Source organism: Hemicordylus capensis, chromosome 6, assembly GCF_027244095.1.
Source record: "Hemicordylus capensis ecotype Gifberg chromosome 6, rHemCap1.1.pri, whole genome shotgun sequence".
Lineage (NCBI taxonomy): Eukaryota > Metazoa > Chordata > Lepidosauria > Squamata > Cordylidae > Hemicordylus > Hemicordylus capensis.
The window spans coordinates 126459177-126479858 of NC_069662.1; the positions used below are offsets into that span (position 1 = coordinate 126459177).

At 40.6% G+C, this 20682-nt stretch overlaps 1 protein-coding gene across 11 annotated transcripts in view; it reads left to right on the forward strand.

Annotated features, from left to right (window-relative positions):
* THSD7A (thrombospondin type 1 domain containing 7A) overlaps positions 1-20682 on the forward strand; it is a 424790-nt gene that overhangs the window by 335299 nt on the left and 68809 nt on the right. For all 11 annotated transcript variants that reach the window (XM_053259796.1, XM_053259795.1, XM_053259797.1 and 8 more), the window contains 2 exons: positions 7755-7949; positions 11151-11414. In XM_053259796.1, the coding sequence (XP_053115771.1) occupies positions 7755-7949; positions 11151-11414 (459 nt within the window). The remainder of the gene's footprint in view (positions 1-7754; positions 7950-11150; positions 11415-20682) is intronic.

Here is a 20682-nt window from a genome sequence, read left to right on the forward strand (position 1 = left end):
GTAGGGCACAAATATGAACTAAAAATGCAATGGCAAAAGCATCTCAGTACAGATTTTGATCTCTGTTCAAAAGGCTTAGCTGACAACTTCTAAATCCTAAGCCGAAGAACTTCATATAGCCAGCCACGCATATTCTCAAGAAGAAGAAAGAATATACGACATCTAATGATCTTGTAAGAGATGGCCTGAAACTCTTGGCTGAAATGAAGCAAAGTTCCATGCAATGTAGTTTTAGTTCTCCCTTGACATAGCCACTCCACAGCTTTTCATGCCTGACCTGTAAAAGCCTTGCTGTTTTGATCAAGAACTTCTTTGGAGCTGAGGTTGTCAATTATGCCAGAGTCTGACTATGACTTAAATAACCACCCAACAGGGATTTCAGCACAAAGGTGATTTCACTTGAGTAAAGTGCTTTCCTGTCCTGGAGTTGTGAAAAGTAGTGGATATATGTGTTAACTCCCATCCTAACGGAATGATAGAACAAGTGATATAACATTAAAGGCGGGCATTGTTTTTTATTTCACAATTTTATCCTAACTTTGCTAGAGCATCTTTTGTTTAGTATCCCAAAAGAACTCAATTCAAGATTTTCAAAAAGTAGCTGGACACATCTCATTTAAAAGGCCCCATATATAAATACATGATTTTCTGTCCCTGTTTCCCAAGATGTCTAATGTTTCCCAATGTCTAATTTGCAGACATTTCTCAATGTGCCAGATAGTTTCTGGATATATCCAGGATTTAGGATTAGTTTGTAACATGTAAACCGTCAGATTTAGCAAGATCAATGTTTATCATTAGAACTCGAGTAAACCTACCTACTTTGGGTTTATTTTTCTGTCCTTGTCAAGGAGGAGCATGTTGAAATAACAAGAAGAACAATAGCTCCTAGAATGAATAAACTAATCTTATAAATACATGATAATTAACTGCAAAATCTATAATCAGGACAAACATTAAAAAGACATTTAAAATAAACCAACCATGGACATGAAGCTAAAATATTACACAAATCTAAAGAAGCAGCTTGGGATGTAGCGACAAAATGTGATAGTAATGGTTCTTCAAGTAGAAATTCAGGATAAAGTTTGTCGTCTTGTCCTTTACAACTGAATTGTTGAATAAGTAAGAGTTTGTCATACATCTGTATGTGATATTTTGTTATTATTTAGGATCAGGAAGGATACAAATGTTTTTCAGTCATTTTTTGATACAAAATATTGGGTTCATTCTCATGAACAAAACCAAGGTAGAAGGAGTGTCCAGCCAAGGTGGTAGAGCTGTGTGTACTCTTTGTGTTTGCAAAGATCAAGGTAGGAGAGGGGATAGTGATAATGTGGGAGCTGGATGTGACAGCTTTTTGTTCAGCCTTGATAAAATGTTGGGGACAGAATGTGAGTTGTCCACACACGTCCTTCCCAGCTTCCACACAATCAATCTACCCTCATCCTACCTTGATCTTTGCAAACACACGACCAACTATTGAGAGTGGGCGATGCTCCCCTACCCTGATTGGACACTCCTGCAATATTTCATCATACAGTATCCTGCATGCTTAAAGATCTCTCAAAGATTGGTGTATGAATTGATGGAAACAATGGACTCATAAAATAATGCCTTTGAACCTAAGGAAGAACAACATATAATATAAATTTATTTATTTATTTATTTATTTATTTATTTATTTATTTAATTTCTATACCACCCTTCCAAGAATGGCTCAGGGCAGTTTACACAGAGAATAATAAATAAATAAGATAAGATGGATCCCTGTCCCCAAAGAGCTCACAATCTAAAAAGAAACATAAGATAGATACCAGCAACAGTCACTGAAAGTACTGTGCTGAGTGAGGGGTGGATACGGCCAGTTACTCTCCCCCTTTCTAAATAAAGAGAATCCCCATGTTAAAAGGTGCCTCTTTGCCAAGTTAGCAGGGACTATAATAGTGAACTGAATTATTTATGTCTGGCTAAAATCACATCGTGTGCCCCATCAAAAATACTTAAAGCAATAAAATAACTTGAGTTCACTGTATGAAAGAAAGAACCTTCTTTTAGAAGTGGTGTAATTTGCAGTATTTAACCTATGCACTTTAAGTATTTATTGTATGAAAAGGCAGCATAAATGGTACTTATTTGCATACCTTGAACAGATTTTGTGTTTAATTAACCCCACAATGATAATATATCAGCTTATGGCCCCTTGTGGTATAGTTCAAGCTATGCTATCAGCTCTAATTATATCAAGTCTTTTGTCTACAAAATCTGAAGTGTGCAGTTTATTTCATACCACTCTTCTGGGAGATCCCCAAATGTTAAATAGGGGAAACACTGTGTTAAGTGAACCAAAACCATGTTAAATTTGGTTGTACTGGCAGCTCTATTATGTTTTATAAAACATTTCAGTTATTTGTCTTTGATCCAGAATAAGCATATTTGTTCTTACTGCTATTATCTGTGACCAGTTTAATATCTATATGAGCAAGATTAATTATGAGTCTAATCCTGTGTGATAAGAAATTGATTTCCAGTCTCAGATTCCATTTGTACCATGTAAATAAATGTCATATAAATTGAATTCCCATGTATTCCCCGGTCTGTAAATAAAGAATTAGTGGGGAGAACATGGGCTGCTCCTTAGGAACATAGGAAACTGCCATATACTGAGTCAGACCATTGGTCTATCTAGCTCAGTATTGTCTTCACAGACTGGCAGTCTGTGAAGCCTCCTTAAGCAAAAGACCTCTTCTCAAGCAGCACCTTCTGCCCTACTCTCTATGAAAATGTCAACCACAAAGATGGCTTTTCATTTTAGCACCCTTATGAGAGTGTTCTGCATGAAAACTGTTCTTACTGTGAAACTATGTTCCTGCTGTACTAACCAGAATAGCTGTAGATGTGATTGATGTGTATTATTCAAGAAAAATGGAGCAGAAGCAGGTCTGTGTTTTCTCAGTGCTTTATTTCAACTCACTAAAAAAGCAGGCCCCTCCCTCTTTTGGTGATATCATCCTGTGTCTATACTTGGTCTGGGAGTTAACTCTTTCTGCTACATGATGGACCCCATTTACTGAATGAGCTTCTTGTGCTTCTCTACCTTTGCATGCCAATAAGTTACCATTTAATTAAATAAATTACATGTCAGTCGACCTTGAGAGCTCTTCAAAGCTCCCCATATTCCAGAGTCAGGTTGGAAAACCTGACTGTTCCAACATCACACTACTTTGTTCTCACCTTCAGAACAAATGTTCACTGAACATGTTCGGTGGGGCTGAGCAGGATTGTGCCACAGTTTCAATAGAAAGCAAGAGTGGGGCAATACTTGCAATTCTCACTTTCCACTGAACTTGTGGAAGCTGGTGGCAGAGCCAGTGATCACAATCGTGGTCCCCCTCTGTACGTACGGTCGGTATATATACTAAAGGTGAGAACAGGGTGAAAGACTTTAGGGACGTGCATGAACTGAGGTTTGTGCGCAGGTTTGGAGCCACAGGGAGGGTAGCGGGGTTTTATTTTAAAAGGAGAGCAGGTCCTTACCTGCTCTCTGCTGCTGCATGCAGATTCCTGCTGCTGTGGTGGCACTTGGCCCATGTGTAGCGCAGGGGCACACACAGCATCTTCACACAGGTGGGCACCATTTGCATGGTAGCGAAGTTGCCAGAACTACCCTGCTGACTAGCACTGGCTAGATGCTCCAGCTGTGCTTTTGGCCAAAAGTGGGGAAATTAGCTTGGCTTGTGGAATAATTCAGTTCCAGTATCAATTTGAGCAAGTTTTGGCATATTCGGTCACCTTAAGTGGCACAGCAGGGAAATGCTTGACTAGCAAGCAGAAGGTTGCCGGTCTGAATCTCCACTGGTACTATATTGGGCAGCGGTGATATAGGAAGATGCTGAAAGGCTTCACCTCGTACTGAGTGGGAGGAGGCAATGGTAAACCCCTCCTGTAGTCTACCAAAGACAACCACAGGGCTCTGTGGGTGCCAAGAGTCAAAATTGACTTGACGACACACTTTATCTTTTTTTACCATTGGCATATTGGAAATAACGAGGAAACAGAAATACAGTTTTAAAGCTTTATAGAGGATGACATGGGGGTGCAGAAGGTAAAATGAGTTTGATTAGGTAAATGAAATGAAAAGTGAAAGTGCCTGGAAGGTAGAGAGAGAAGCAGAGAAAGGAGAAAAGCAGTGAGGAGGCTTAGAAGGGCTAGATGTTAGTTTACCTGTCCTTCCTAAGTAAGTTGGTGCATTAGATGCACTTAGGATGGAGAGTAATCAGGCAGGAAAACAGGGAAGAAAGAAGATTGAGGAACGAAAGGCTACAACTCGCATGTCTGAGAGCCGTAGGATTGACTTTTATTAGAGAATGTTTAGCATAAGGTTTACAAAATCCATAGTGAATAGAATTTCCCTATAAAACACAGCCGCGTACTAACGAATGTGTGGTTGCAATGGTAGAGAGAATATAGCACTGTACGCAAGTTCCTACGGGTTTGGGTAGAGTCTGGTTAAAAGAGTTCAGTGAGAGGAGTGTCCAAAAGGTCCAAGGGAGGGTCAGATCCCAGCCTCACCTTGTGTGTGGCCAGCAGGGCCGTGCCAGTCTTCTTCTGCCAATTGCAGCCTCTGGGCGTGGGTCCTTGACGGTGGAGGGTCTTCTCCAGGTCCAGGGGGTCCTCCAGGGGTGTTGTCAGCAGGAGTTCCTGGTGTGGTCAGCCGCTATGCTGGCATGGTTCGTTTAGCATGCAGACATGTTATAGATCACGTTCTTGAGGCGGGAGTTTACATACATACATACATGCAGGTCAGGACAGCCATAAGAAAATAAGTGTCCATCTGACTTAGTCGCGAGCTGCAAGGCATCGCCAGTGTATGTAAGTCCTCCTTCGGTTCCATGTGTATGTGAATCTGGACAGAGTCCAGGGTAGAGTCCAAGTCAGGAGAGCGGGGGAACCTGGTCTCAGCTTGTGGGTGGGGGGTGGCACATCGTCCGGGGTGTCCTCTGGGGGTTTCCAGGTGGTGTGGCATCCTCCTGCAGGGAAAAAATAAACCTCGCTGGGCTTGTCCGCAGCTCTGGTGGAGCTCCTCCCTACCAGGGTAGGGTGGAGTGTGTGGTGGCTCCCCCCCCCCCGTGATCCAAACAGATTCCAAGGCCATGTGCTTTGGCCAGGGGTAAATATACCTCTGAAATATGCCCGGAGGCCAGGGGGAGGGGGGAAACTCATGCAAAACAAAGATATTCATTGCTACATTAACTTAGTTAATCTTGAGTGTAACTTGCCAGACAAAAGGGCAAGAGTAAACTATTCAGATGTGCATGTGTGGTAAATAGTTGTACTTGAGTGCTTATCTCAGAACTGAGATGTTTTCCAAGTGCAAAAAGATACACATCCATGGTTTTTAATGAGCTGCTCTCTTATAGGTCCTTGTCAGCCCTTTATTACCTTATAACAAGATGGGAAATAGACTGTTATCTGTGCTCCTCCTAAAGAGTGCTTCCAACTGTTATCTTGGCAAAAGGGGAAGATTTCTTCCCTCAATGGTTTACCTTTGGCAACTAGGGTCTGCTTTCAAGCTGATGACAGGTTCTGTTTCAGTCCTGTCATACACATAACCTAAACACACATTACTCAGTTCTAGCTTGTACTGAATGACTGGTTGTGAACCTTTACCAGCTCTGGGCAGGGTGAAAAGTTCATAATGGGGACTATGATCCCGTAGTCTGACTGTGTAGTGCAATCCAGTATAATATAAGGGGGTGCTTTCTCTGCTACCCCAAAATAAGCTAACTGGGAGCACCAGTTCAGCACCGAACCTGTGCACAGACACAAAAGACTTGTGGTTTGGGCCTATTTTCTTGTTTCTTCCATTCTCCTAAAGCATCAAAGGCATGAATGGGGAAAATACCTAGGTCTCAGTAGCCCTGTTCATGTACTCTGTTCCTTCATTCACTGAATGCAGAGAGCAGGGAGTTTGGAGCATGCCAGCCAGCCACACGCTGCTGCCCATGTTCAATGCTTGCCTCTGCAGAGAAGCATTGCACATGAGGATGCGCTGAGTGTGCTGGCATGGGCATGTGGCTACCTAGTGTGTTTCTTCCTGCACCTTTCACCCCCACATTTAGTGATGAATGCTTGATACAGATAGCAAATCCAGGTAGTCTTTTGTAGCATTCAAAATTAATTTTTGATACCTCCAATTTGGCTGCGTGGGCTTGTTTGCAACAACTGTTCCAAGACTTTATTTACTAGGAGTTGTAAATGCTTATTGAGAGACTGGCTCTATTTCTGAGTGAAGAGTGCACAGTGCTGCAATACAGATTCTGTTGTCACTCTTGGAATTCCTTGTGGTCCTTTTCATACTACACCATTTCAGATTGTGCCTTGGAGGCAAAACTGTATATTTGAGTTATAAATGTAGAAAGAGCAAAAACCACAGATGACCCTCCATTCATATTGGTCCTTAAAGGGTCCTCTGTGTACCACTAAAAGCCTTGCACATTTGAGGGTCCACATTTATTATATTGCTTTCTTGGTTATTCTACTATATTGGTACATTTATGGCTGTCATTTGGCCATTTAGAAATACACAGTTTGTATCTTCAGATATAGGAAATGAAGGCTGTGGCACCACACAGAACAAATTAATTTCAAGACAATTAATTGGGTTTGGTGATCGCTTCTCGGCCTTTGGGCTAAGATCAGGTGTAGTATTTACTGTTCTGACAACTGTGAGGGTCAAGCGTAGGACCTGGCCATGGTATCCAGTAATGAGAGAGAAGCAAAATTGTCACTAATCATTGTTTTAGCCATGCAACTTACAATTGAAAATTCTGTAAGTTGCAAAGACATACTTTTTAATTGTTTGTTGTTAGCAGGGATCAAGTCTTATGGAACTCGATGAGACTTACTCCTGAGTAAACAGGCATGGGATTGGGCTGTATAGCTATCAAGCAAAAGCAGGATATAGTTTAAAGTTGTATTCAAGTTTTTGTTTTGAGTTATTTAATTTAGAGCCTTAAAAACACATAGAATTTGCAGATCAGAAACAGTTTTCTTTTATGGCATTAAAGAAATGATAAATCTTGGAGAGAATTTTCTCTACAATTCAAAGCCTAAAGTAGTTCTATAGGTATGCATTTTTATTTTAAAATACAGTCTTTGGTGCCCTTCATTATCGCTCCCTTATTACGTTATGGTTGGAACAAAGAACCTTTATGTTGTTCTGTGTGGGTTTAATATAATTTTCAGTCTCCAAATTGTTCCCAAATATACACATTTTCCTATTTTCCCATGGAGTAAATATACTTCTCAGGGGGAGTTTTGTCGTCTTTTCAAATTTTAAAACCGGGCATGCATGTAATTATAGTATATTTAAAATTAGTTTTTGTTCAATTCCTATCCTAGAAAATCTATTATTTGAAATACAAGGCAGTTAAATTATGCAGTAAAATAGAGTATAATAAGAGATTCCTTCCATCCTTCTTCCTCCCTTCCTTTCCCTTCCCTTTTCACAGAATGGTTGGCATTATATTTCTATGCTGTATTGTCTGTGTCAATTGCTGATTCAAATTACATGTGTTTTCTAAATTTGAAAATAAATCCATAGCACCAATAGAGCTCCCCACAGTAGCAATATTATTCACAAATATTGCCTGATGTGCAAGATCAAATGTGGGTGAGCACGGTTAGCTGCTACATTATCTAACAAGAGACCTATCGACTAGTTATAATTTCTTCTGCTTTTCTGCTTCCAGCAATTACTTGTCGCAGGCAAGATGGTGGACAGGCTGACATCAGTGAGTGCCTTAAATATGCAGGCTCTTTACCACCCTTAACACAACTCTGCCAAATCCCTTGCCAAGATGACTGTCAGTTCACAAGCTGGTCGAAGTTCTCTTCTTGCAATGGGGACTGTGGAGCAGTGAGGACAAGAAAGCGCTCTCTTATAGGTAAGAGTTGAGAGGATACCAAGAGAAACAGCCTCACTGGCATTGCTGTTCTTAACTGGATTATTTTATTTCTTGTGTAGGTATAATCCCTAAAGTGACTGAAATTGCAGACACTATATATGCTGTCAGCATGCACTGAGTACAGGAGAACCTCATTATACGCGGATTCTATGTCCGTGGTTTCACATATTCATGGGTGTCTAATTGATACCCAGTTTCATTATCTGTGGATAGGAAAGTGTTAAAAGCCATGAATCCGTGTTTCCTAGAGGACCAGAAGTGACTGCGGTGGTCATTTCTGGCTGCCATTTTGTCAGCGGAAGCCATTTTGTGATTCAGTTAAGCCAAAAAGAAAAAAAACTATTTTGGAAAAAAAACTATGATTCTTGGGACCATTTGAGGGACATTGCTGGATGCCAGGAGACCCACAGAGCACGGTAGGGCACTTTATTTGGCCAATTTTGGGGGGGGGGGGTTATGGGTTTTTTGGTGTTTTTTTAGTTTGGGAACCTAACCCCCATGTTCCCATAGATTCAATGACTCATTATCCGTGGTAATATGCGGGAAGGGAACCCCTGCAGATAATGAGGTCCACCTGTAATAGCAGAGAGCTAGCTGTCACTAGACACAGACTGACTAAATAAGCTTCTCTTGGATGCAAACCAAATAAGCTTGTGTTGTCCAAGGTCACCGAGCTCACTAAATGTTTTGAGCTTTTATACTTTATGCTTCAGAATATTTTAATGTCTATTGCAAACCTACACTGCCAGTGACTGCAGTTAATTGAGGAGTTGCATGGAACTTCCTTATAACCTCTTCCAAGCACCATGGAAGAAAATCTGCACATTTGGCACTAGGCATCAGTGAATTTGCAGATAGTCTCTGCTTCATCCTTTTCAGTCAAAATGTAGATGATAAACATGATTTGGATGTTCTTTTTATCTCCCTGGGCTAAACGTCAAAGGACCTTGGAGGACATCCTTTGGAGGTCTTCCGTTATCGTTTATGATTGATATTGCTTTAGTTCCCACAGATCCTAGGAAGAGTTGATGCTCCATCTGCCATATACACGTAGATGATAGAAACTATATAGTAATCTGCTAGGCTCCATCAACAGAAGAGCTGTCTATAACTGTTACAGTAGATTGCAAGATGTTTTTCATAACATAGCGTTGGACTGCATTTTAACATTTGTTTTAACGTTTGTGTGAAGCTTCACAGATACTGTCCAGCAGTTCAATAGGTATTGTATACACTGGCTTCAGAAACAAGTTTAAATAGCTTTAGCTCCAGTTCTGTGAACAGTTTGTCTCTCTGTCTAATTGGTCAATGAAGTATTAGCCCCCTGTGTGCAGAATTGCTACATAAATGAACTACTGAACATCTTAGCTTTGATCCACTAACTAGCATTTTCTTGTTGAATGGGCCCATTTTGGGTTTCGGACACAGTGGACATTTCATTATTAAAAATCAGAATTTATATGCACATGCATAATTTTGATGAATTGCAGCCGGACTAAATTCCATCTAGGAAAGCTCTATATAATTCAAATTCCAGAGCTTAAAAGGAAAAATTAAATATTTCTGTCTAACAGGAAATGTTCTATATCTCAAAATCTAACTTAGTCCTATCTAAATAGAAGTTGGTCCAGTAAAAGCAATCCATTGTTTGCTTCGTGTCTCTTACTCTTTGGGGCATAGTAATTATTCATGAGAAATGGAGAGAGCTCCCAATTTAATCAAAACAAAGTATTACCAATGCAATGTAGACTGTCTCTGTTCTGTGCTGGTAAACATTTTAATGACCCAATGTCTTTCCGAGACACATCTTTTAACATCTCATAAAAATTTATATTTCTTAGCAAAGGGAAACAGTGGAGCATCAATTTATGTTGCCACTTAAATGGCAGTGAGGTAGATACTGATTTCAAATTTAGATTTAGGCAATAAAGAGTTCATATAATTATGCATTTTAAAGAAAGCTTTTTGCCAAGCCTACTTCAAGCTATTAAAATGATGAAAACTAATACTAACTAGCAGGACAGAGAACAACAAACTCTAATTACGTTTCTGTATTTATGAGAGTTCTGGTGATTTATATGAGACCTGCACACAGGTAACTATGCAAAAAATCGCAGGTAAAAAGACAAAGCTGAATCTCGAGTGAAGTAAAAAATACCATATTTACCTGAATAGAAGATGACCCTGAATTTAAGACAACCCCCTAAAATAAAAAAAAGTTAAAACCAGAAGGAACAGGACTCTGAATGTAAGATGACTCCCTAATTTCTAACAGAACTTGGAAAAAGCCTAGTCTTGGATTCAAGTAAATAAGTATTTGAGGGAAATGAAGTGAGACATTTTAAAAACTGAAGAAATACAAAAGTATAGCACCATGAACTGTGAAAGAAAGTTTGCTATAGCAACTGAGAAATAAACTTGAAAATAAGGAATGTGATACAATTTTGAGATTGATAACTGTAACTAATTCAGAGGAATCACTAGGGTTGTGCACAAATTGATTTGGTGTGTCAAGATGTGCTGAATCATTTTGGCAGGGCGAGGAGCAATATCTTTAAGCACGAGTAAAGCAGGTCCTTACCTGCTCCTTTGCCGCCCTACCACATTTCCTGGTGTACCACTCGGAAGTCCACACGGGGCGGCCATGTGCGTGGTCAGCAACACCATACAGACTATGCATGGTGGCCATGTGCATCCCGATGCTGCACACAGGCCTCCTGACCTAGCATCTCTGAACCCGTGTAGCCCAGATAAGCTATCCAGGTTATAAGTTAGCATGAAAATGGAACCTGCCCTACCTTCTTTTGTGGTTGTTTGTGCTGTCATGCACCTTTAAAGTGCTCCTGGACAGCCGGTGGCAATTTTAATCATAGTCCAGTGCCTTGTGGGGCCAGGGAGAGGAGAGCTGCTACATAACTGAGGGCTGCCTTTCCACTGCTCCCTCATTGCATTATGGTATATGTGGAGGCCCAAGCTCCCATTTTCAGTGATGGAGAATGCCACTGCTCTGGCCATCTGGGAGGTGCAGGGTAATAGTGTGTCTTCCCTCCAACCCACTCCCATATATGATCATGAGAACAAGCCCTTGGTGTTCTAGAAAGTAAATGTGTTAGATTATATTACTGCTTTTGAGCTAGGAAACAACAAGCACTTTCTGATACAGTTCCAATTGTTTTCCAGGAAAAAGTAAGAAGAGGGAGAAATGTAAAAATTCCCAGCTTTATCCACTAATGGAGACCCAGTTCTGTCCATGTGACAAGTATAATGCCCAGCCTGTGGGGAACTGGTCTGACTGTATTTTACCAGAAGGCAAAGTGGATTTACTGTTGGGAATGAAAGTACAAGGAGACATCAAAGAATGTGGGCAAGGCTACCGTTACCAAGCCATGGCTTGCTACGACCAAAATAGTAGACTTGTTGAAACATCTCGATGCAACAGTCATGGTATTTAATTTCTTCTTCTTTTGGGGGGTGGGAATGGCCTTCATGGATGTTGGTTCATTTTTATATATCATGAAAACAAAGTTATATAGAGATTTTTGGAAAAGAAACTCAGCTGAGATCTTTGCTTTGAAAAAACTCATTGTAGCTTCAGGAACATGTTCTAAGCAAGTGCATTTAAGAAAGTATTCTTTGCAAGCTCAAAGAATGCTTTATCTAATTAGGTTGTTTTTTACAGTTGGGTTTGTGTGTGAGGCGTCAGTGCATATATATTAATAGATCCACAGACTAAATGAAAAATTTCACTCCTCCTGTTCATCCCTCATGACCAAAACAGTCACCGTAGCAATTTTCCATAGAAGGCAACAAGTATTAACTTTTTTGAAATTCACTGTTGTGTCCAGAGAAAGTGACTCTTGCCTGCCACTTTGAAATTAAATGGATTTAAGTAGTCACAACCAACTTATCTCTGTTACTGTGCTTAGACATCATAATGTAACAACAGCCCAAGACCTATCTAGTCCAGCATCCTGTTTCCCACAGTGGCCCACAGATGCCTTTGAGAAGCCCACAGGCAAGAGATGAGGGCATACCCTCTCTTCTGCTCCTGCTCCCCTGCAACTGGTATTTAGAGGCATCTTGCTTCTGAGACTGGTGGTGGCCTATAGCCATCAAACTAGTAGCCATTGATAGACCTGTCCTCCATGAATTTGGCTTGATGGTTCGTAGACAGCATTTATATCCTTTGGACATAACCCACTGTATTTCAGTAGATCTAATATATTCATATCAATAATGTATTTGTACATTAGCATATTGGTTCATCTGTTCTGAATTGTAAGGAACTGTGTATTGCTTTCATATCACATGCAGATCTAAAAGTTTTGTTATTGCAAATATTGCTTGCCAGCTGTCACCTGAGTTCAACTCAGAATTCAACAGATGACTGCCAATGGCTGATATCTGGACTAATGTTGCACGCGCCAAATAACATTTTGTTTGCATAATGGGAGGGATTATTTTCATGCTTCCTCCCCTTCCCTCTACAACCTTCTCTGCTTCCCAAAAATATGTCCCTATAGGAGAACAGGGACATATTTTGGGGAGATACAGAGGTCTGCAAAAGGAACAGAGATTTGCCAAAAATTGTCAGTCCCCTATTTGTGTGTGTGAAGCCTGTGTGGGCTTCCCAGTGGCATCTAGTGGGCCACTGTGTGAAACAGGATGCTGGACTAGATGGGCCTTGGGCCTGGTCCAGCAGGGCTGTTCTTATGTTCTTCTTAACCTTAGTCTGGATATTAACTAGTGTCTTGTTCATATGCTGTGGACTAGCTTGTTCATAACATATATTATACGTTTTATCATTATCATTCTAAGCTTGTTTCATTGTGCTGCCAAATATAATATTTATTTATTATTTATTTTTGGGCTGGATAAAAGTATACTTATTCTACATAATTAATTAGTTTCCAGATGTTTTAAAGTTTCATGTTGTAAGCAAAGGGACTGTGTTACTTCTGCATTTGTATAGTTCCTAGTAATAAAGTTGTTGTTGGTGGTGGTAGTAACAGTGGTAGAGAGGAACAGCTGTTATCTCCCTGCAAAATATCATAGGTCATAAAATGGAGTGCATTGCAGGTTTTTGTAACATTTTCTGCTGCTTTCGCAATAGCTATACATCAGCTGTGATGTGTTCTTCTGTCTATTTCTGCACAGAAGAACCCTATTCACTTGCTCATTTAGATTTTGAACTCATGCAAGGGGCTGCTTGGGGGGTCACATGCATTGACCCTGCCTCGAAGCTCAACACATCAGATGTACTGTTGTATGGAATCTATGCATGTAGGCTGCTCTACACAGGACTGTTTTCCAGGAAATTATACACACAGGAAACTATGTGTGTTTGAGTACACATGCATAGGAATGGTACATCATGGAAATGGTATATTTGAATGCATAGAGGTTGGGGATGGGACCGGTAGGCTTTACCCTGATCAGTCCCTTCCACATGCTAATATGTAGCCAAATAAGGGAGAAAATAGGGCTTATGTCTACCTTCTTATACTGCTAGAATGTCTTGAGTTGCATTTTTAAGGTGTACATAATAAATCAACCATGCATGCCATTATTACTGTTAGACATAGAAGTCATTGTCTGTGAGCCTCCAAATAATTTTCACAGATCTGTGCATGTTTATCAAGTGGGGGGGGGGGGACAAAAAAAAAAAAAAGCACCCAGCCATCTCTTAATTAGAGTTATATGACCTTGAAAAATCTTACGTAGGAAATAATGTGCTTCCAAACACATACAAAGCTGTGAGATGCGAAACCTTAAACCATGGGAAATCTAAAACAAAACAAAACAAAACAGGCCTTGAGTTGAACAGAAGCAAAAGGGGCCCAGTGCCAGTCACCACAGCTTTGAAGGATGGCTCTTTGTGTGGACTGCTGTGAAAATGCTGGGAAACCAGAAGTCATCTATTCAACAACCCAGAGTCTCCAAAGCATGGGCGGTGGGCTGATGGAATTGCTCTGTTGCCATGTCAGAAGGGAAATCTCATTATGTCAGAGGGGGGTTCAAATTGCTTGTCATCAGAACATAACACAATATAGGTAAAATGAATCTTTGTCACTTTCCCCCCTTGTACAGGCTCTGAGGTTAGCAAGTCTTGAGTCACAGATGGGTTATAAACTGTATTATGGCAGTGACTGGGTTTCCTATAGCTCTGCCTGACCTTGTTAGGATATGATCTGTTTTGATAATAAATGGAGGCCTACAAAAGATTTAATTCTGAATACTTTCAGAGAACACTGACAAGAGCTGGATTTGGGATACTAGCTAAAGATGGCCACTTTTTCATTGGCTTAATTATAGAACATTACCTTGGATGGTTGTTTTATGTAATGCCAGCCCTGCTCTCACAGTAAGATTCAGAGCTGCTTCCATACATCACGTTTTTAGTATGTGTAATAGACTATAAACATAATGGCTGACATCCTGCCTAATGAAGTACTTGCAGAAAGATGCTGTACTAACACAAAGCTGTTGTGCTAGCTGTTTGTTCTAAGTCCGGAGCTTGCTTTCCAGTCTAGTGTTCTGCTACCACTGGCATGCTTCCGCATGCGCAATAGTGCACAATTTTTGCATGCCTCATTTGTTTTTTAGATTGTGAGCCTTTTGGGGACAGGGATCCATCTTATTTTCATTCATTCATTCATTCATTCATTCTCTATGTAAACTGCTTTGGAAACTTTTGTTGAAAAGTGGTCTGTAAATATTTGTTGTTTTAAATGGATTTTTGCACAGTTACTCAGTTGTGCAATTGTGCAAATCCCTTTTTTCAGTGCAACTGTGAAATCTTTTTGCACTACTGCAACTGTGTGTGTTACATTAACACTTCATTAGGATGGCAGCCAATGTGTGACCCCTTCAAAGCATGTTTTGAATATGGGTGCACACCTCGGCAAGATCCCAAATGACTGTGGCTTTGGGCAGCTTCGAATGTGAATACAGCAAGTGAATACAGGAGAGCTGCTGGTTCCCACTAGCTGTGTGTTCCCGTTGTTATTTTTGTAGCGTATGAACTCAACCTTTGATGGAGCATGTAGGTAACCCACCTTCAGCCTGACTTTGTCAAGCCAACTTCAGGGGTCTGGTCCTGAATGTCAAGCTGAGGTGGGTTACCAACATTCTCCACTTGACATTGGCAGCTTCAGACATCATTATAATGGCAGTGGCAGTGGGATTGCATGGCTGGCAAGAACAAGCAGTTTTTCCATATTTTCTTGTCACTATTATGTGTGAAGCTGCCCTTTCTGTCACATCTTTGGGATTTGGGCTCTACCAATTCAAGTACAGTCATCCCTTGCAACCACAAGGGTTCTGTTCCTGGAAACCCCTTCAGTTGCAAAATTCACGGTTGACAAGGCATTGAAATGAATGGGAAATGGGGTTAGGGGAATCGCGATTGGGAAAGTATGTAAAAATATAGAAAAAAATCCCCCCTGACCCCTGGAAATTACCCCCCCCCGAACCCATCAAAATTGCCCCCTGACCCCAGAAATCCTCCCCCCAAAACCACCCAATTTTTTTTAAGGCAGCAAACTGCAGATACTTGGTGAGGGTGGTGGCAATTTCCCAGTCGCAGATACTCAAATCCATGATTGGGAAACTTTTGATTGACAAGGTTTGACTGTAGTATGAATATATTACATTCCTGCAGCTTCATGATTGGTAGACAACTTCATATGCTTATTGTGCCTTGAATTACTGTTGAATGTCTCTGTTGCAGTGATAATTTATACAGCAGTGTTTTGACCTAACTTCCCCTGGGCCAACTAGATGGTGTTTTTTCATGGCAAATGCTAATTTTGTTTCCTTGTGTACAGCTGTCCATCATGCTATTTTCTTGCCTCCATGGTATTCCTTTCCTTTCAGAACATCATGGTTTTTATCTTTTTATTTTCCCATGCATGGAGGCAGGCACTAAATAAAATAAAATCTAACAATGATCCTGGGTATCCCAAAAGAGATAACCCACCAACTCAGTATATAGTTCAACTTTTCATCAATCTTTGTTTATATGCCTTCAACAGGATTTGTATGTTTGCCCATCTGAGTACTTATCCAAGCCTGTTTTTGAATTTTTTAACAAATGTGAAACTGAATTCTAGAGATAATATATCTCCTGCATTCTCTCAATCATTTAATTTTGCAATAGTCAAAATACATCATTTTACAACATAATTTGTCATTCCGTTTGTTAAGAAAAGTGTATTTGTGAGTATATTATTTTTAAAAAACACATATGATAATGTGACAGTTTGGGAAGGCAATGCTGGGATTCAAGAGAGATTTTAATTCTACTAAATTGATCTTTTTTCAGATGACATGCTGTAAGTCTCTTAACCTCCACTTATAACAGCAATCCAACCTGTAAAATCAAAATAATGAATGCTGGTGTGCTACTAAAAATGCTGTGAGCTGTGTGAATGCAGAACATAACAGAAAAGTTAAATTGTCTTCTGTAAGTGCATAACAATTAGAATAACCTGGCTTACTAGTAAATTAGCCGTTATCTCTACCACAATAGTGTGCTAATGAGACAGGAAACGGAGGCAGAGAAATCTAAGTGCATTTTGCTTAGGTCTATGTTAAAGAGGGCATTTCTGAGCTGGGGACTATAAAGTGTTAATTTCCCATTCCCTCTATACTTTTCAGCCACGGTATGTTATGTAAGATAGACTGTAAACTTAAAATTAAGCCACCATATTGGATGTGTCCACTGCGCTCTGCCCACTGGAAAGGGAATGTTCCCTAAGGGAAGGAGTAGAGGAACACTGAGATTCCCATCAGAGCCACTTCTGCAGCTGACAGGCATGGGGATGATCTCTGAAGTATCAACATTGCCTAGAAAGCATGGTCTTATTCCAGAACCCTGCCGGAGAAGGTCACAGGCAGAATGGGATGCTAAGACACTTACCCATTGTCCTGGGAGCTAAGCAAGAAATTTATATGTCTCTTTTTTAGTATAGCAGTGAAATGTGCATCAGATTTTAATCCAGAAAATGAAGAATCCTGTGCCTCACTGTCAAACATTTGAGTAACAGCGGGATGGATGATCAGAGAACCAGCACACTGGCAGCAGTTTCCCCCTCTTTTGCTATGTTCCCAGTAAAGGAAAGGAAAGATTGTGCCATTGAGTCGGTGTCAACTCCTGGTGACCACAGAGCCATGTGGTTTTCTTGGTAGAATACAGGAGTGGTTTACCATTGCCTTCCTCCTGTGCAGTATGAGATAATGCCTTTTGCCATTGTCACTGAAGTGAGTATCCGCCTCCAGCACCTCCCTATATCACTGCTGCCCAATATAGGTGACTACAAATATATATTTACTAGGCACAGTCTGGGAAGCACACCGGCGGGGATTTGAACTAACAGCCTCTTGCTCCCTAGGCAAGCTGCTTCCCAATTGCGCCACCATAGCTGATATGTTCCCAGTACCACCTAGGAAAGAATTTGAATATATACTCTGAACTTCTGCAGCATATTATCTTGGTATAATAGTTGAGCCCTTTTTGGAACATAGGAAGCTGCCTTATATCAAGTCAGATCAATGGTCCATCTGGCTCAGTATCATCTGCTCTGAATGGCAGCAGCTCTCCAAGGTTTTCAAGCAAGTCCTACCTGGAGATGCCAGGGAGTGAATCTGGGGCCTTCTGCATGCAAGCAGATGCTCTACCATTGAGCTATGGACCTATCCCCTAAGTGGAATTTCTTACAGCAGACTGTGCTTACCATGTAGTCACCCATCCAAATACAACCCAAGGGAGACCTTGCTTAGCAAATGGGACAGTTCATGCTTGCTACCATCAGACCAGCAAAACACCCTGCTGCCACTGCCGTTTTTTGGAGCTAATGATGGCAGAACCTTCTTTGCCACTGTAATTCAGAACAGTGCTATATAATGGGGCCATTGAGAATTATGACCATCTCCTCTTCTCTTGGTCAGCGTTGCAATGCAGCCGAGCAATTGAACATTTTTATATAGGTCGTAATGCACTTCTTAATTCATGCCGGTTTATTTTTAAGACCTCAGGCACAGTCAACCAGTCCAGGATGGCTTGTCTGCTGCCTTATTAGTGTGAGATTATTTCCCCCTTTAGCATTAATTAAATGAGATACATTGATTTGTGCTGACTCTACAAAGCTCTGTATGGTCGCAAGGCTTAGGCAGGAGATTAGAGGGGTATATCTGTGCATCAGTGAATGTTTCTAGAACAGCTGTTAAGAGTATCCATGTAAAGTGCAGAATTTCTTATTTAATTGCTTGTGTGCCCGATAGTAAACTCTCAGATGCTATAAAAGCGTCTGTGTGGTTGCAGACATTGCTTTATTATTTACTAGGTACACTTTTATCATTTTAAAACTCTTTTTACATACTCCACCCTGCAGCTATGTGTGAGGAATGCAAAGTGGAATAGAAATTCAGAAAAGAAGCTTTTTAGCTTTGTTTTACCTTCCACCATAATATATGCAATACATTATTTCCACTGATGTATCAAATTATATTAATTTTTATCATTAGCTACTTCAAACATTTAGAAAAACAGGCTATAAATATGTAAGAAAAGAAGAAAAACAAGAAGCACCCAGTCAAGATGCAAAAAAGGGGAGACCAAAGTCCTACGGTGCTGTGAAATTGTTTATTGCAACTCAATGCGTATCGGCCGAAACCGCCTTCAGGGGCAAAATGTTTTCCAATGAAATAGCTCATAGCTATCCAGTGGTAGCTCATAGCAGGAAAATAGTTCATGGGAGGAAGATAGCAGCAAGTCTGCTTAAGGAGTTTTGGCTAGTGGCGCAGAGCCTCTGGTGGCGCAGTGGTAAAACTGCTGCCCTGTAACCAGAAGGTTACAAGTTCGATCCTGACCAGGGGCTCAAGGTTGACTCAGCCTTCCATCCTTCCGAGGTCGGTAAAATGAGTACCCAGAATGTTGGGGGCAATATGCTAAATCATTGTAAACTGCTTAGAGAGCTCCGGCTATAAAGCGGTATATAAATGTAAGTGCTATTGCTATTGCTAGTCTAAGCATGCTTTTACCTGTTTGTGGAGAAGTTGGTTTTGTATGACAGGATTTCATTGGAAAATATTTTGCCCCTGAAGAAGGCTTCAGCCAATACACGTTGGGCCGCAGTAAACAATTTCATAGCACCATGGGACTTTGGTCTCCCCTTTTTTGCGTCTATAAGTATATGTAAACAAGTAAAACCAATCTAGTCCAAGCTGTGCCAGTATAGATTGATTCTCAGCATCACTACTGAAGAGACTGTTGAGAACTTCTGTGTTTCCATGACCTATACAGGTCCTGAGCACTTGACTCAGTGATCATCTTCACTGGAATAAACTAGAGAATATTCCTAGGAAATGCATGGTTAGAGAAAGGATCACATTTAATGTCTGGGATCATCTTATCTCTGGAGTTGTAACATTTTGAAATACAGCCATAATTGCTTTTCTTCCACCATGAACCATATTGGCAACAGTAGTCAGCCTAATAAGCCAGGGGCTGCCAAATGAGGTGCAGCTGTCTCTGGCTCCCAGCAACCTTGGTTGCGCCTCTCTCTCCCATCTTGCCCCAGCATTATCAGGAGCTGCACTGCCAGCTGATCACTGAATATGTCTTTAGGCAAATGTATTATAATCCTGCCCATATTCATTGGCAAGTAGTTTGAAACCAGATGTTTCCCAATGATAACGTGGGGGGTGGGGAATATGTCGCTACCCTAAATTTGTTTTCTTGAGTTATTTCTATGCAACAATAGATCTTGCTTCCAAATAAATGTGCTTAGAATTGGTGTGCTAGAATCAAGTAGTATCCTTCATAGGCTGGAAGGTATTGTGATGTTTGATAATAAAAAATGTTGATAAGCACATTCAGCAGCGGTTTAGTTAACAGATGCTGTATTTGCTCATTCTGGTCTGGTTGATGCATCATCTTAACATGTTGGTGCACAAGGAGGACTCTGCTGCCATTTTAACTAGTGTCACCATTTCTAATCTCACAATGAGCCATGACCCCATGAGGTGTCCATTAGCATGAAAAACTAGGGAAGCCTCTCTTCAGCAAAGAAGAGGCTGAACTGCTGATGCAGAAGATCAATTGTTGTGTGCCACTGAAGCCTTGGAGGCTAATCCTGAAAACAAGATAAAAGACATGCTGTAGTTCAATTCATCATTCTATGGGCTCTGGTGACATAGCCATGAATACAAATACTGTCAGATAGACTGTAAATACCTTTGAAAGTCAAGGTAAATTCTAGAAGTGGTGTCCTTCACTAAAGCCTGGGAGATCAGTTCTATAGAAACTCAAATCACACAGAGTAAAACTTAAAGGTATCAGAGACACTGTTCTGTGTAATAGTTGGATGCAATGTTGCAGGCTGATGTTTCTACAAATGTAAGGCTGTGGGTGATGATTGTGCCCATTCTCTGAGGCAATTTCCTCTTCTGAAAATGTGCCCAAATTTATAAATGTTGTCAGATTATGTATGAATCATGACAAATATTTTTGGTTTTACCCATGAAAACCTAAAGTTCATGCTCTCAATGTCATGCTCTTAATTATTTGAAGATGTGCTCATTTGATGATCTGCTTGCACAATTATTATCCCTATTTGCCCCTTATTAATTTGTGTAGGAGCCACCTAATGGCGCAGTGGGGAAATGACTTGATTATCAAGCCAGAGGTTGCTGGTTTGAATCCCCATGG